Genomic DNA, 18,066 nt, shown 5'->3' with positions numbered 1-18,066 from the left:
GTGACAAGTTCATCTTCTGCTCACTTAACAGTTAACAGTAGCACACATTTTAAGCAAGGGTGCCCAGACTTTTGCATGCCACTGTGTATTACTGTGTTGTACCTTTTTATCAGGTTATTACGGAATGACACAATAATATTTACCTTTTATAGGAATTTTAGAAATAAGAATTACATTTTTTAGGTCTTAAAATTTTGTTACTTGTTGATAGATGAGTTTATATGTGGAAATGTCATTGAAGTAGCTGCTTCTTTTTAGAATTTAGTACCCTCTTTTCTTATCATTTTGATTAAATTTACACTTCAAATTCAATAGAAAAAAGTGAACCTAAAATAACAAAAAAACAAATGGACCACTGTTTATTAAAATCTATGGCAACTACTTTGTTGTTTCTGCTTCTGTGATCATTAGCAAGTAACTGATTAAATAAACAAAACTTCAAAAGAAATGAAACTGTCCAGTCTTAGAAAGAAAGATCAGTATTGCTTAGTCATTCTTATTAAATTCCTTCAAAAAGAAAATTTACTTCTGCATTTCTGGATTAACACAGTAGAAGCTGAAACTCACAAATAGATTACAATTTAATTAAGATAGGAGTCCAACTAACCTCAAGGATAGGTTGGAACAAAAGTCTGTACCCATTGGGGCCCTCCATGGACAGACTTCTCACAATGTAAAATATAAATATATCCCAAATTTCCCCCTCGGGACAAATAAAGTTCTGTCTACAGTCATGTGATAAAGAAAGTACACCGTATTTTAATTATAAGGTTTTACATATCAGGATATAATACAAAATCATTTGGTCCTTGGCAGGTCTTAAAATTAGGTAAAAATAATCTCACATGAACAACAATATGAAGTATCAAACCATGTCATTATTTAACAAAAACTAAGCAAAAATGTAGAAGCAGTGTGTGAAACATTAAGCATATCCTTACTACTTCCATATGAGTTAAGAGGGTAAGTAGCAGCTAGGTGCTACTAATAATATGCACTTGATTAATTGTTCATCAGCAAATTTGACCTCCTCTATGATAGCAAAAGTGTTGGCACTTTGTTTGGCTGGATCATTCAGGTTAATATAATTCCGAGTAGGAAAGACATCAGCAGTGATCTCAGAGAAGCCATTGTTGCGGCACATCGATCTGGGAAGGATAATAAGGCCATTTTATATATGACCAACATTATGAAGTCCATCATTCTACAGTTAGAAAGATTATTCACAAGTGGAAAACATTCAAGACAGTTGCCAATCTTCCCAGCAGTGAACATTCCAGCAAATTTACCCCAAGGTCAGAAATTGCAATGTTCAGAGAAATTGCAAAAAACAAAAGAGCTACATTTCAGACTCTACAGGCCCTAATTAGCATGTTAAAGTTCATGACAGTACAATTAGAAAAAGACTGAACAGTATGGCTTGTTTGGGAGGGAGGCCAGGAGAAAGCTTCCTCTCTCTAAAAAGAACATGGCAGCACAGCCTAGATTTGCAAAGTTGCATCTGAACAAACCGCAGGACTACTGAAACAACAAAGTGGAGATGTTTGGCAAAAACCAAACACTGCATATCAGCACAAACATCTCATACCAACTTGTCAAGCACGGTGTTGAAGGGGTGATGATTTTGCCTTGTTTTGCAGCCACAGGACATAGGCACCTTGCAGTCATTGAATTGACCATAAACCCCTCTGTATATACAGTACCAAAGTACTCTAGTGTCAAATGCGAGGCCATCTTCTGACAGCTACATCTTGGCTGAAATTAGGTCATGCAACTGGACAATAATCCTAAGCACACCAGCAAAACTACAACAGGATGGCTGAAAAAGAAAAGAATCAAGATGTTGTAATTGCCCAATCAAAGTCTAGACTTCAACCTGATTGAAATGCTATGGCGGAAACTTCAGAGAGCTGTGCATAAACAAATGCCTGCAAACCTCAATAAAGTGAAGCAATGTTGTAAAGAAAAGTGGGTCAGAATTCCTCCATAACAACGTGAGAAACTGATAACTTGAAGTAATAGTTTTCTGTATGAATTTATTGCTGCTAAAGGTGGTTCTACAAGCTATGGAATCCTGGGGTGTGCTTTAGTTTTTCACACATTACTTCTCCATTTTCACCTCATTTAAGCTAAATAATGACACAGTGGAAACGGTGTGTGTTGTTTTACACCTGAGGTTAGATTTAAATAATTTTAGACCCTGATAAGGATCAGATTTTTTTAATTATGTGTTGATATGTAAACCATAGAATTGTAAGAGGATGTTCATTATTTTTCACATGACCATTCTGAACAAATCGCCTACAAACCATATCCACAGGAAAAAGTGAGGGCACTTCTGCATTTAAGTATTTTTTTCTCTCTACATAATATATACATTGAGGAAGTATTGTTATCTTGAAAAAACGACTTCTGGTTTTTAACAGAAAAACATGTTTTGAACATTTTTTGAAAAGCTGTTTATCTGTGGTAATTTTAAGGATGCTGTAACTTGAGAATAAATGGACAGATGCTTAAGAAATTTTGTACACAACTTGCACTCCTTATTTTCTTACCTTTTTAGGTTTTGGGTGAATTCCACCTGTGATAGCAACTAAAGTAAAACCACTGTTCATAAAATTTGACATATGCTTGATATAAAGACTTTTGTGAATTTTGTGTTTGGATCCAAAGGTTGGTCTTTGAGCTGTTAAAAGTTCAAGATTTTCCACTGCAGTAGTGGTATTGCACCTTTCATCTTGAATACATTTTAGTTAATTTCTTTATATACTATAATTATGTTTTTTGCTTTTTTAGTATAAGTTATAGAGTGGACTGACATATGAAAAACAAACTTTAGTGATTTTTGCATCTCAAATATACAAAATATAAATAAATTCACAGTGTATACTGTACTTATAAATATGGAAAAACTCATGTGCAGGCCACATCAATTCTCCCACCCACACTGTAGCGGCATTATTTTGTATCACCCTATACTTTTTTTAGTAACAATAGAGGGATCAGATTTTATATCTACTTTTTCAAAAATCTCTGGAGAAAGTTTAACTGTTCAACAAAGTTGTCATCTATTGCCTCTTTTCCCACTCTTCCAAATAAAAGGTGCCGACAGCCACAAATAGTGCATCTTTGTATCTTGAGTTAGGGGAAGGGAAAATGTCTGCTTCTGTAATTAAAAAGTGGTTGCTAAAAAGCAGCACAATTTTATGTTATTCCAGGATGTATGAAGTATTTTTAAAATTAATACTATTAATAATATTATACTTTTGAAGAAATAATTCAAAATCATTTGATTACCCATTTTGAAAACTAATTGGATGTGATTTCAAATGTACTAGAAAAAGAAGTGTAAGCAGCTGGCACATAAGCGATGTACAGCACACATCACAAGCTTTTGAAAATGGGTAGCAACTGTTGGGTCTCGCATTTCAGAAGGCCAGCTGTCAGTTTTGCTTAATGTAACTGTTCAACAGCACTGAAAAGCATATTAATGAATAAATAGCTCACAATCAAATCCAAAGCAGATGTTTGAAACAAAGGAATCATTTAAACAGAATTCTTTTAGTCATATATGTGTACAAGAGTACAACAGACTTGCACAATTTACAGTTTTTAATTTTACAGGGAACAGATCTATGTATATGATGGGCTACATCCATGATATGCAGCTTCATGTTGATTTTAAATTGTTTACTGAATGCTTCTGCTGCTTCAATCAAAACTTATCACAAACACATGCATTTTCTGTCCGTAGCCACTAACACATTTTTTCTTCCCTTTTGGGTGAATTTTAATTGTCAGGAGACATCTCTTGAGTTATTTTTGATTTATTTCATTTTTTATAAATTAAATCATCCTAAATTATTTTTATTATTATAGACCAATTATAATTTAGAATGATCTTCCCTTTTTGTCATCAAAAGAATAATATCCTTTTTTCATATCGCATACTTTTCCCATTCACTTTCATGGGTAAATAACACAGGTCACAATGTGACAATATAATTTTACACTAGTAAATGTTAACAATAGCTTGAATTAATAATGGTCAGCGTCATTTTTTTGATAACCAGTAGCAATGGATGAGAATTGGCAGAAGCCTTTTTTGGCTGTTTATTGGCTTGAGGGTATAACACAAGCATAATAAAAATAAAATACCTCTTTATGCAAAAAATGTACTTTTACTAAAAATAATAAAAAAAAAAATCTCTGGATACTTTATTAAATTAGTGATGAAGTACATTATTTGCAGATTACAAAAACCATGCTGCTGACCAGTTAGTGTGTAAATCAGCTGAAGAAATTGCTGTGTCACTTAGAAGCCTTGTACTTGGCAGTTTGCATGCTCTAAATAACATGTGTCACCTGATATCTACTTGCACCTTTTTATCTATCCATCCAAATATCTTCCTATTCCAGTTAACTTGGAAACAAAGCACAACATTGACAGAATGGCCAAGTTTATTTTCCAAGTATCAAGTGAGCAGTTTATGAGTGGTCCTCAGTTACAAGTGCAGGGCTAGTATGATTAAACATTTACTAATTGTTATATTTAAGTCAGGGTTCCTCCTCTAGCTGAGGCTCAAATTCCAGTTTTTTTGTTCATTTTTATAAAGGCTAGGACATCCCATAGTCCCTTGCGGTTCATTTAAATGTGCTCGGGAAGCTTGGGTGATTCTTGTGCTATTTGATTATATGTGATTTTCTGAAATTTTTTGACCTGTTCACTGTTTATGCTGGATTGAGACTTGTGATTGGGACTTGTTTTCCCTGGATTGCCTTTGACTTTCAGGAGACTCCTTTTGCTTAGTTTAGTTTTATTATAGAGCAATTTTTAAAGAATACATCTTTTTATTTAGAGAGATTCTGTGTTTGCCATTGTTTCTAACTGGGTTTTGATGGTTTCTCACTCTAGTGAGCATTTTGATCAATTTCTGGGGCTTTTTTGTTTTGGGGCTCTCGAGATTCATAACACTGTTGGAAAAATTCTACTAGTTCTTTTTGTGAAACAAATCAGGCAAATACCAAAATGACCTGCAATGTTATTTTAATGAAGATCTTTAAAGTAGCAAAACATTTCTTCAGTAAATCTGGACCTATTGCTTGAATTAATCGTTGTCTTCAAAGTTGAAGTCACAATGGTATACACATGACAAACCATTTAATGTCTCCTGCTATTTTGTTTTCATGGCAGGTCTTTTTTTTTTTACTATCTACAATGATATTTTTGGCTAATCTAGATTCCTATTAAAAGGAACTGTAGTTACATTTTGACTAGTCAAAATTTCAATTCAGACAGCTGTAATTCCATTTTGATTATTGATAATTGATGGTTTTTCCTAAAGGCACTGATGGAGTTTTCCATTAGAGATATCAGGAAATTGCATTTTGACTATTCTAAATTTCAAGCTCAAGTGATTATTGTGTTTGAATTAAAGATATAATAATGTCATTTTTAATATCTAACATACATTCTAATTGAAAATGAATATATCATTACAGATATCTCATATGTCATAGAATTCATTGAGAATAGGCTCTCAGTTGTGTGTGTATACGTACATATATATATTTGTATAACATACTGTGTCTCTGATAATCATTCTGACTAGTCAAAGTTATATTTTAGATATACTATATAATTATATAACATATATAATATAATATATAATCTAGATCAGAAAAAGCTCAATGTCAAAGAGGAGTTTCAGGGACCTCTGGAAATGCACTAATTCGCAGGGTTTAGCCAACAGAAATCCAAGTGTAGCAGTCACAATTAGATAACTGGAGATGAGAGACTGGTGAATTCCAGGTTTTATATTTTATTCAACGCAACAAACAATTGACAACAATAAACAAACAAACATGCTCAAGGTAAACCAATATAGCATAATACAAAGTCTCTAGGTAATGGAAAACAACTTCCAGTTGAAGGCGTGACATTTATTAAACTTCTTTACACTCGACGTGAAGGTAGAATAGTTAAAACACAAGCACCAGCACCAGCTTAACAATAGTTTGTTAACCACGGTAGATGAAAAAACAAAATCAGTGTTGTTGGTTGCCCTAAAGGGAGAAAAAGTGCCTGAATCACAACCTCATACTGAAACAGGCCTAAGTTCCTTTTCATTTAATCATCTGACTTTGCCTGCTATGCGTTAGCTTAAACATGACAAATCAGTCCTACATCATCACACATGCAGATTTACAGTGTTGCCACCACTGCATTGGCTCCATGAATTCTCTTGGTTCTACTTGAAACTCCCCTAGAAGTGGAGAAGTTACAGGCTTCTAGATAAACCTGAAGGCACAACACAACAAAGGCAACAACAGAGTTGTTAAACCAGGCAACAAAGAAATATTCAGTGTAAGATTTAAAATTAAAGGTCACAAAAACTGCAAGCCTCATCCTCTGGCCTGTGTGTTTTTGTCAAGAATCCTCCCCATCAATGGAGAATTCCATAAAATGGCAGTACTAATAACAGCACAGGAATTTCAATGAAAAAAACAACTAACTGTTATGACTGACAAAATTCCAAGTCGAACAGTAAGTCTGCTTGCTTTTGACTTGTGGACTACAACCTAGCTTGTCTATTAACAGTGAGTTAGATTTAGTGCACTGTACTGTAGTGTTGGATCTGATGGGTGTTGCAGAGCTACCATTTCTGAATATGTGTCTAAGATAAGAAGTGGAAGTGAATTGTTGTTGTTATAATTTTGCATTTGACTGAAGCCTTAGTGAAAGGTAATTTACAAAGACAAGGTTACATTACAGCTGTTTCCAACTTTGAACATATTTTTGCATCTGGCGCCAGGCCAGGGTAAATTACTTGCTAAGGGTCACACAATGAACCAGCCACCTTTTGGTTTCACTGCACTCCCTATTATTTATTTATTGCTTATTTAAAATTATTTATCATAGTTCAGAAATTTTGAGTATGCAGTAACACTGTGTGTTAGAGCTCAGCAGCTTCAGAATATTTTTATTAGATATCTGTCAGCACTACATGATGCAAAAGGCAAATATTTGATTTAATGAAATTGTTGACCATGAGGATTTCATGTGCAGCAGATGAACAAAAACAGTCAGTGTCTAAAAACAACAAATGCCTCACTGCCCAGAACATTTTTATCTTATGTACTGTACAGTGATTAATGGAAGTCTGGTAGTTCTATACCATATAAAGATTTGTTTAGCATTTTTTTATTCTCTCTTGTGCCATACAGAGGGAATTCCAGTCTAGTGTGTAATGTTGCTAGTGTTTTCAATTAAACACAACCACAGAATGCTTTGGCAATAGCTGGGCAATAGGAATTTAAATTCTTCTCTTTTAAAAACAGGTATGTGAAAAATATATGGGCACTTTGCTATTATAACCACAGAACTGTTCCTGCACAATAATATGCAATCAGGACAATACTAACATAGATGTTTGTATTGGGTAGATTTCCTCTTTGGCAATTTGTGTGTTGTACCATAAATGGAATTTTGTGTTTATTGTAAACGTTTCAATTATTTTTTGCTTTTGGAATGCATTTAAAATATTCATTCAAATTCACATCAGTTCATTTGTCTTTAATGAAAAAATTCTGTATTTAAAGCTAATTAGCTGAAAATCTTGTCTTTGAGATTATTTGTTCTTTATCATAGTAGTATAACCTTTATTGCATTATGAACATTATATAAATTATTTTCTAAACATTTGTAAATAGATTTAAAAGCTATCATGTGTTTTAATAAGCTTATACTTAGACTTAATTGAATATACCACTGCTTCACTGCATAAGCAAATAGAGCTGCTCTTAAATAGTAAAGGCAAGTTTCCAGTTTGGTACAGATCACTCATTGGATGTTTAAGCCATAAGGTGAAAATATTTATGATTCAGATCTTCCTTTTTAACATTTGTATTTAATTTTCTGAAATCTTTCCACTATTTTAAAATATGCTTGCCTTTTTATAGGTTTGAAAGCACAATTGCAAGTCAGTTCTTTGGACATACGCACCTTGATGAATTTCAGATGTTTTATGATGAGGAAACTCTCACTCGCCCAGTGTCCGTTGCATTCATTGCACCCAGTGTTACAACTTTTATTAATCTCAACCCAGGTAAGTAAATGGAAAATGGAAATCAAAAGTCTTTATCTGGTTATCAAACTGAAAACTCAATTCTCAGAATGCCCATAAGTTAACACTGGTGTCTACAAACTGGTATGGTCCTCATTATGGAGCAGTAAAGAAAGGCAGAACTTTTTACTGAAACTGTAGTTCCATTTTTGAACATAAGATGCACAGTGTACTGAACACAGATGATTGATTCATGTTTTTCTATTTACTAAGATTAAAGAATTACACATTTCACTTGTACTGTATATTGGTACTTACTCTATGCAGGATATTGCAAATAGCTACATGCACGTTCTAAATGCTTTTTTCATTCTCTGATTACTTGTGAATTTTCAGTGCAGTTGAACAAACTTCTTTGAATTGATGATATTCCCACCATATGTAGGCAGTGTGGTGTAGTGGTTAAGGTTTTGGACTTCAAATCTTGAGGTTATGGGCTCATATCCCACTACTGACACTGTGAGACCATGAGCAAGTCACTTGACTTACCTGTGCTCCATTTGGAAACCAAAAGAAGTGGAACCAATTGTATCAGAAATGTTGTAAGTCACCTTGGATAAAGACGTCTGCTAAATAAGTAAATATGCTAAAAGCTTTTACTTCATCTTTATATTTTTCTTAAGTTTTCCCTATCATTTTCAGGGTAACTGATGTAAATAAATTTATAGTGTAAAGTGTACATTCTTTTTGTGGATTCCACAGAGAAATCTAGAGAGCCATGGGCTGTTTTTAAAGTTACAGCTACCTTAATAGATTTTGTCACATGGTACAATTGACTTTGGAGAAAAGGGAATTCTTGATCATCTAACTGGAGATGGAGAGAATTGACTTGGCAGGGAGGAAAGACCCAGGTGTCTCATATGGGAACATGGAAACATTCTGTGGCCTACAGGGGGTGCACAGCTCCCCAAACCCAACACTGACAGATGCAGGATGCAAGTTCAGCACACACGTATTTTTAGTTGGTTTTTTTTTCCCACTGTGGGAAACACCTTTCCTGTTTCCCACCTGCACAGCACAGTTCCAACACAATAAACATGGCACCCTCCAATGTCTTCTCTCCTCTCTCTCCTCTCTCTCCCCTCTCTCACCTGCCAAGCTTTGTCCTCCACCTCCTAACTCTGGCTCCCGGAATGAAGGCGGGCAGCTCCTTTTATACTGCACCTGGAATTACTACAGGTGGCTCGTTGGTGAGATCCAGAAGTACTCCCAGGTGTGGAGGAAGCCTGACAAAAATAAGGCTCTGTAGCTCCCCACCGTGCCACTCGCAGAACCCAATCGGGCCGTCCCAGACTCCAAGTCCCATTCTGCCCTGTGTGAATCCTGGGTACTGCTGTTATGCAGAAGGACTGCTATGTAGCAGCCCGAGGGGAGGTACTGTCCTCTGTTTGTTCTCTCCCCTGGTCCTTCCAGTTCTTTGGCATCCTGGCTGATTAAGAGCCCTGGCCATCCACCACAGTTTGTATAACACACCCTCTTTTTATTGTTTGCCTTTTGCCCCCTGAAAAATGTAATCACTACCGTTAACGTGACCCTTTTTCATTTCTTTACACTTTGAAAATTATCATTCAGAACAATAAATGTAAAAACTAAATGAGCTCTTATGGTAGACATCTGAATCTTCTCGTTTTTCCCCTCAAAATACAACATCTAAAACAAAAGTAAATAAAAATAAAGTCATATTAATTATATTTCTGTGAAGTTATTTTAAGCAGCCATAAATAATTTGTTTATTTTTGTTTTTATTTTTAAGGAACTTGTTCTTTTTGAAAAGAGTGCAATGTACAATCAATATTATTTTATATCAGTGTTTCTTAAACTTAATTTTTTGACCCAGTCTGGCCTTTTAGTTTCTTCAAGATCCATTCCATGTTAAATGACAGGCCGTGGTCCATCTTTGAGAGCTTTGAGCCCTTTAGAGAAACATGGACGATTGTGAGAGCAGAGGTGGAGTAATCATAGATGAGAGCAGTTGTTGTAGTAATGTCAATTGCTTAATCAACCTGCGGCAACCCAATTCCACAACCGTTTTCCATTAACTACAACTGTAACTGTTTAACACTTTAAACTCAGCCCAGTTGTTTTGGACCCACCAGCAAGACCAAACAATACAATTTTTTTATTAATTGCATTTAATCATCCATTTCATCATTGCTATAATTAATGTACAGTGGGTTACTGTTAAAATACCATATTGAATACCACAGTGCGATGCTATAATGTTTTTCTTCTTTCAAAGAAGACAGCATTGCTGTATCCACTGCGACGCCAAAATTCTTCTCATAATTTCTACTTTGAATTTTCAGACCTCCTATTGAGTATCCAAACTTAACATTTTTACTTACTTCATGTAATACTTTACTTGCATTAAGTTTCATCTGCCACAAACCTACCCAAGTCTGAATGCTGTCCAAGTTCCTCTGTGATGATTCAATGGATTCCAAATTATCTGCCAATCATCTGTCTTGGTATCATCTGCAAATTTAAATAGCTTGTTACTTATATTCCTATCCAAATCATTTATGTATATTAAAAATAGCAGCAGCCCTAGCACTGACCCCTGTGGAACACCACTCTTAACTTCAGCCGATTCTGATAAGATTCCTCGTACCATAACCCTCTGCTTCCTGTCTTTAGTCAGTTTTGTAACCTCAAATAACACCCTGAACTCCCAATTCTTTTAATTTGATGCTAACCCTTTCATGTGGCTCCTTATCAAATGCTTTCTGAAAGTAAAGATAAATAATGTCACATGCTCCACTTTGATCATATCCTTTTGTTATCAACGCAGAGAATATGATATTATTTATCTTGTGGCTATTGGCATTGGAATTTGGATACAAAGTATAACTTCTTTATCAACTATATATATTCTAACAGAGTAACATATGCCCTTCATAATGATATGTAGGCCAGGGGTCTTCAGTAAAGAATATGTATGCTATGAAAACTAATTTTTAAACAGTTAAAACTGAGAAAAAGAATTTCTGCTTCAAAACAGTAAAACTAGACATACTACTTGTAGATATTTCATAACTTTTTTTCTGGGTGTTTCTGACATTATTCACTGCCAATTTACAGTGCTTGGGAACTTATTTCAACACCTGTGGAAATCAGAATAATATTAAAAGTGACTTTTTTTTGTAAAAACATTATTGCAATTTTTTATTCTGCTATAACATATGTATACAACAGTTAATTTTTCAGTTGTAGCAATTCTGAAGGAGAAATGTTTGACCTTTATTTTGAGGAGCAGAAACATGACTATTGAGTGAAGGATGATATGATGATATTCTAACCAGTTAAATCAAAGTAGCAGAAAATGGGGAAAAAATAAGTCTGAGTTTAAAGGGTTAAGATACCCTGTTTTAGATAAATACATTTTTAAAAATTATGATAAACTTCTGCTTAGATGATCTGGGCTTTGCAGAAACAAATACTTCAAACAAGGAGCTGGAGTCCCACTAGAAGAGTATCAGTGAATTATCTTGTACATATGAGACAGTTTTATATACAGTACATATGATTAGACAGGTGCCTTTTATTTTTATTAATTTCTTGTAACTAAGTATTATATGAGCATATAGTAAGCCCAATTTGTAAAGTAACACTTTTTTCTTAATCTAACGGATTCATTTTCTAAGACACTTTGTAGCATATCACTTTTTATGGTTGTCATGGCAACAGGGATTGATACATTCCTTCATTTCCTCAAGCACCAAACTCTGGAAGAGGATTAAGGGTAACTAAAATTTCATGCATACTTCATGTAAATATATTTAATTATGCAGTATAATACTTTTTAATGTGTTCTGTTGTTTTTAAATCATACTACATTGTATGTGTTAGATTAAAAAAAATAATAATAATGTTTTTAACCAAATAATTTCCTAGGTTATCGAGTCTACGAGATTGATGGAGATTACCCTGGAAGCTCAAGGATAGTTGTAGACCATGAAACCTACATCCTTAACCTAACTGAAGCAAACATGGAATCTACCTCTATCCACTGGAAACGCCTGTACAATGCCCGAGAAAATTATGAACTGAAGACTCTGTTTCCCTCAGACTGGGATAATCTTATCCGCACATTCCAGAAGAATGATAGTGTGTTCCAGAATTTTTGGCATCTTTATCATAAGGGTCACATTTCAGAGCCCTGTCAAAACGCCTGTAAAGCTACAGTACTGTGCTCCCTCCGTTCAGGTCGGTCTGGTGATCCTCAGCTATGTCTTGATATGCTTCCAGGTCTGTCTTACAGTGAAATAGAGAAAGCAAGGTATCGAACAACAATGTGTTAATTAGGGAGATTATTTAACAAATTAGATATAAAGAAATACATGTAAAAAAATAATGTGAGCATTACATGCTTTACATCCCCTTGTAAATGTATAGTTAGAATCTTAATAACATGTAAAACAGTACTGAGGGACTAAACTTAATTTTTAAATGTTAATTTAATAGACTTTATTTTATTTATGCATTTGTGTATTTAAGAAACCTGGACCACAAGTGTTTTATCCTTCCTTGTACCTAAAGATTTCCTTTGGGTGGAAATGTGAGGTTTTTAGAAATGTGTAATTTTTATTTTCATTTTCTTTTTAATTTTATACTAAATCCTCAATTTGCTTGACTTCTAAGATCCTAAAAGCACACGGGCTTGTAAAGTTAACTGGGTCCGATTCACTTTATTTATTAAGTGCAATTTACTTCTGAACAAGAGGACTGCAGAAGCATTGGGTTAATTTCAGTGTTTAAGAAATCTTCTCATCGAATCCAATGATGAACTCAAGGCATTCACCGTATCAGATTGGGTTTTGTTACTAAATGAAGTTAATAGTTACAGTGCTGTCTGTTTTTGTTAGTTGTGAAAATGAGCATGAGCATGGGCATTTCCCACTTTCACTTACTTACTCATAGTACAGGGAAGTCTGTGCTGTGTCACAAAGGTCACTGTGGCTGCAGCTGCCATAACCAGAGAAGGGCTCTCAATCAACAAAAGATTTCTTCTGCAAAAATATGCAAGATCAAAGGAGGGGGGGGGGGCATTTTTGCACACTTTAGTCCACTTTATTTTGGCATTTTGATTGATCCCTTTTTTGTGTTTGTTGTCATTGATGATAATATTGGGTAGCTGCAGACTTCTCTTTGCTATGCAACAAGTATTGTCAGTGTGCATGGCACTGGCAGTGGCTTTATCGATGACATTTTATATAAAGCAAATGCTAAACAATGCACACTCAGTGTTGCTTTTGTTACAGTCATTACCTAGAAAGAAATGTTGATGCCAGATGTTTCTTATGACTGCTAAATCACTCAGGTGCCAGATTATATGCAGTCTTAGCCACAAGACAAAATCCGTACCCAAAATTCAGTGCATCATCAGAATGTTTAATTAGTGGCAGATCTGAGCTCAGGAATGATGGATTGCCAATGTCAGACCTGAATAAAAGATCACATTACTCAAGAGCTTTGCCTTAACTTGTACATAAATGTAGCAGTAGCTGGGACCCCCATGCAATATACATGGCTGTTATTTTAATTTTAAGGATGCTGTCTAAGCTCCAGCACCTGAGGCTTGAATCTTGTAAAACTCAGGGTCACTTTTTTCGTGATTAGAGCTTTAAGTTCTCCCCAGGTGATCTCCCCCCAATTCAAACCGCTATGCATTTTCTTTTCTTTTCCTCACCTAAATAAAAAGCCTTCATCTACCTGATTCACATCTAAACAGACAGTCCTAATGTTTGCCTTAACAATGGGCTGGTCTTATTTCAGTAACTATACAGATTTAATCAGTGGAGCCATGACGGAATTTTGCCTCTCCTTTGACGGTGATTGTATAAAACCTAAAGATTCAAAATACACTTATTTCTGTTTTTTCCTTTATTTTGATAGCAGCAGTACCATACATATAATAATAGAGGCAACACGCACTAATGCAATCTGTATCTAGACGTGAGGTTAGAACATTGGCAGTACTTGCTCCGTTCAGCTTGCGTCTTTAGAATGCAGTCTGGTGTTCTGAAATATGTAGGCCCAAGGATGAAATATCATGAATGTAGACGCGGGTAGTATTAATTTTTTTTCAGCTTCTCACACACCTAATGGCACTTGAGGCTGAAAACAAAGATTCACGCAGGGTATTAAAGGAGTCTATTGCTAGCATAAAAATGTCTTCTGTGGATTGTTTATCCAGTAAGCCAGTCTGTTCTGTCTATTGGCTGTTAATCCAGCACGCTAATATTTCTAGCTAGCTTTGTGCTCCTTTTGGTCAGTCCTACTTTATTATGCTTTGTGCTTTTCGGTGGTCCAGAGCAAGGGTTTGTTTAAGCAGTATTTCCCAGCAAAATGAATCATACACTTTAAAGTAAGCTTTAGAGAGAAATTATGTGCTTCAGTGTTTCCGTTCACACAGCGATTTGTTCACATCACTGGTTCTTCATAGCAGGCTCTTGCCTTGATTATGATGCTCAGCAGAGCCAGCGGTGCGCTCATCAAGTAGTGGTCAGTGGTGCACAGGTTTCCTTGTCAAGACTTAGGAAGGGTGGTTTCATTTCAGTCTTCATCTCATTGTCTTTTTTTTTTTTTGGGTGCCTTAGAACCTAGTAGGATTATTGAAAGCTGAATGTTGTGAAAGTTGAGCTGTTTGCTAGAAGTAGAACCAAGCACTTACTTGCTGCTGTTACATTAAGGAGGAAAAGTCACGATTTTTTATGTTTTAATAACACAAAGTACTCTTTGATGTGGACGCTTCGGAATGGGTGGGAAATACGGTGTGAAATGATTTAGCCCCTTTTTGTTAAGAGAGGGGTCCAGTGATGTAACTGGTCTAGCATGGACATGCAGGAAGAACTGAAATCCCAAGAAGCAATGTAGCGGTTAGGGAAGCAGGCGGGCTGTGCACAGATTAGTCCACCTCATTGCGTTGAGTTCTTGAGCCAGCATAATTCTTTGCCCATAACATTACCAGTCGGCTCTTTTCTGGATATCTATATCAAAACATCTTCATTGTTGCACACCGCCTAATTTCTAAAGGTGAAAGGGAATTTCAGTGAAAGGAGGCAGAATTAGAATCCAAAATGTAATCTTCAAATCAACGTCTCTGCTACTTTTTGAATTGAGTGAGTTTACCTGCAAAAAAGACCTTGGAAAAATGGCGGTGCCCCTAAATCTTAGTGAGGGAGTGGGCTAAGATATGCATATTTAGCTTTATAATAATAATACAGCTTAACATACAACTCTGTGTCACTAAAGTGTTGTATTTTTTTATTAACGTGTGGAAACACACCAAATCATTTTGGTGCAGTAGTCAGTCAGTCAGTAATTTTCTAAACCATTTAACCCTGAACAGCATAGGATGCAATGTAGGAACCAACCCTTGCCAGTCCATCACAGGGGAAGCGCACACACCGCAACTACACACTAGTGCCAATTTAGTGTCGCCAGTTCATTTAATCTGCTTGTCTTTGGACTGTAGGAGGAAACCGGACCACCCGGAGGAAACCCACGCCGACAGTAGACCTAAATTAAAGGTATCATCATTTTGTGAACATACACAAATGAAGTGGCCACGTGTATCTAACAGGTCACCTTTGCTGTGTGTCTCAAATTGTATTTTCATTGAAATCAAGAACAGATGAAACCCTGTGGTGTTACCATTTATTTGAATTATACCAATTATGTTTAAAGTCCCTGAAAAGTTATTTATTTTAGTGTCATTCCTGCTGCTGTGTTTCAGTGATGTTCCTGCCTTCACTTGCCATTATGTGTGTAATTTTGGTGATGAAGGATTGGCGTATTAGTTTGGTCTTAACATGTATTCTGAATTGAGATGGCTGCACACATGTGGAGGAGTTCACTTTTAAACTCTCTACTCCATTCCTGCCAGTGCTGCTATGTGAAAGCAGGCGAGTGTGAGACAGCTGAAGCAGCACATGGCATCTGTGAACGTCTGGTGTGGGCCGGGTGGCACGTGCCCACGGCTAACTGCACCCTCACAGGTAACTGAAGACCCTCCCCCATACTTCCTTTAGAAACCTTTATTTTGATGGGTTTTTTTTTTTTATTATAATGATGATTGTATTAATGAAGATCAATTTCTATTTTGGTTAATGAAATTATGTTTTGCAAAGTTTTGCACTTTGAAATGATTGAAGCAATTTTTCATTGTTATAAAATTCATGTGTTAACGATGCATTTTAAAGTTTAAATTTAAGATGTTTAATTTTATGTTCATTGTCTCATTTTTGGACTAGGCAGTTCTAGTCAAGTCTGTGCTGTAAATATGTCTTGCTAGTTTGTCTTTAAGCATATATGCACTTATAAAATGAATTATTAACTTGTCATATTTTATTTGCCCAGATATGTTGATACAGTATATGTAAATCCAGATATTTATGTTTTGTGTGTTACCATTAATGCTGTTTTTAGCATTGCCATTTCATTATTTAACGTATTAATCCACTGCATCAAATCAAATATTTGGCTTACAGTGTTGCTTTTCTAAAAAGGAACTTTGGCTGAAAGTACTGAACTGTGACTTGAATCTTGCTTAAATACGAATTGAATTGAACAAATGTATTCTGGTAATAGTATTAATAATTGTGCCAATGACAGTAATTAAAATGTCAACGCATTGCTGATTTCTTCCATTTTGTAAAAAACAGAAATAAACGAAGCGAGTGCCCTTTTTATGCGGTGTGGAGTGAACTGTTATAAAAGCGGTGCTTAAAGCGATTTAAAAGGCTCAGGGCTCACAGACTCGACGAGATTTGTGGGGTGCAAGTCTGGAATTAACAGCTTTGTGTCTTCTCAGCAGTGTTCTGTAATGCGCCTGCTTCAAAAATGGACTTGGTTTTCATCTTTTTTGTTTTTCTTGGGTTACCTGACACATTTCTTGTGCTGCCAGTGCCTGAAAGTGCCAAGTGTTTTATTTATTTATTGATTGATTGAGACAATTCTTTTACTGTAAAATAGGACTGAATGTTGAATTTATTTTTGCTTGTTTTCACTTTTTGTTTGCTGTTACAGCGAGGATTCTAAAGAGCCCAACTATCATTGACTCATAGATTAGAAATAATTTTATGTAAACGCCAGGTCAGCTTTAAATTCAGAAGAAGGCAGGTTGGTTGGTGTAGTGGCTGAGGAGCTGGACTGGGAACCATACGATGGCTGCTTCAGGCTTCACCACTGAACTGAATGAGCCATACACAGTTGCTATGAATTTATTTTCTGCTCTTCCTTTATCCAAGTGTGCAAAGTTCAGGATGGGTTGAGGGAAGCCACCAATTTTGAATCCCTTCTAACACTGAGCTCCATCTGTGGCATCCCGTGGTTTGGAGTGTTGGTGCGAGTGACTGCAAAAGGTGGGGAAGATAAAATGATGGTGGAGCCAGGCAATGGGGGTACAGTATATTAGAGCTCTGATTGGCCACTGCTAGACATAAACATGGTGAACGCTCACAGACAAACACCCAATGAACACTGACTATGTGGCATTTTAAAGTGAATAACGTGAATGAATGTTGGACTTGAATGACGGTGTCAGCCAGGAAACAACAAGGCTGCTGCGTGTCAGTTGTTATAATGAGGTCTGGCTGCTGGATGAAGGTCCCTTCACAGTGTAGGTACAGTGCTGTGAAAAAGCGTTTGCCCCTTCCTGTTGTCCTCTGTTTGTGCTTATTCATAACACTATAGTTTGCAATTTCCAAACAAAACCTCATTCAGGAAATCACAGAAGAACCCAAAGGAAGGAACTGCAGGCCTCTCTCAGCTCAGTTAATGTCAGCATACATGAGTGCACCATTAGAAAGACCCCGGGCAAAAATGATAGCTGTGGGAAATTTCCAAGGTAAAAACCACTGAAAGGAACATAAAGTCTTGTCTAACATTTGCCAGAAATCACCTTGATTACCTCCAAAACAATTGGGCTAATGTTCTG

The 18,066-nt window shown here is 35.9% G+C and overlaps 1 protein-coding gene across 1 annotated transcript in view; it reads left to right on the top strand.

Moving 5' to 3' along the window:
* smpd1 (sphingomyelin phosphodiesterase 1) overlaps positions 1–16,817 on the top strand; it is a 50,233-nt gene extending 33,416 nt beyond the window's left edge. The window contains exons 5-6 of the mRNA XM_039744052.1: positions 7,963–8,108; positions 12,021–16,817. Coding sequence (XP_039599986.1) covers positions 7,963–8,108; positions 12,021–12,427 — 553 coding nt within the window. The 3' untranslated portion in view covers positions 12,428–16,817. The remainder of the gene's footprint in view (positions 1–7,962; positions 8,109–12,020) is intronic.
* The last annotated feature ends 1,249 nt before the right edge of the window (positions 16,818–18,066 follow it).

Source organism: Polypterus senegalus, chromosome 2 (genome assembly GCF_016835505.1).
Source record: "Polypterus senegalus isolate Bchr_013 chromosome 2, ASM1683550v1, whole genome shotgun sequence".
NCBI lineage: Eukaryota > Metazoa > Chordata > Cladistia > Polypteriformes > Polypteridae > Polypterus > Polypterus senegalus.
The sequence above is the reverse complement of the archived record's forward strand: the minus strand, read 5'-3'. Positions and strand labels throughout refer to the sequence as shown.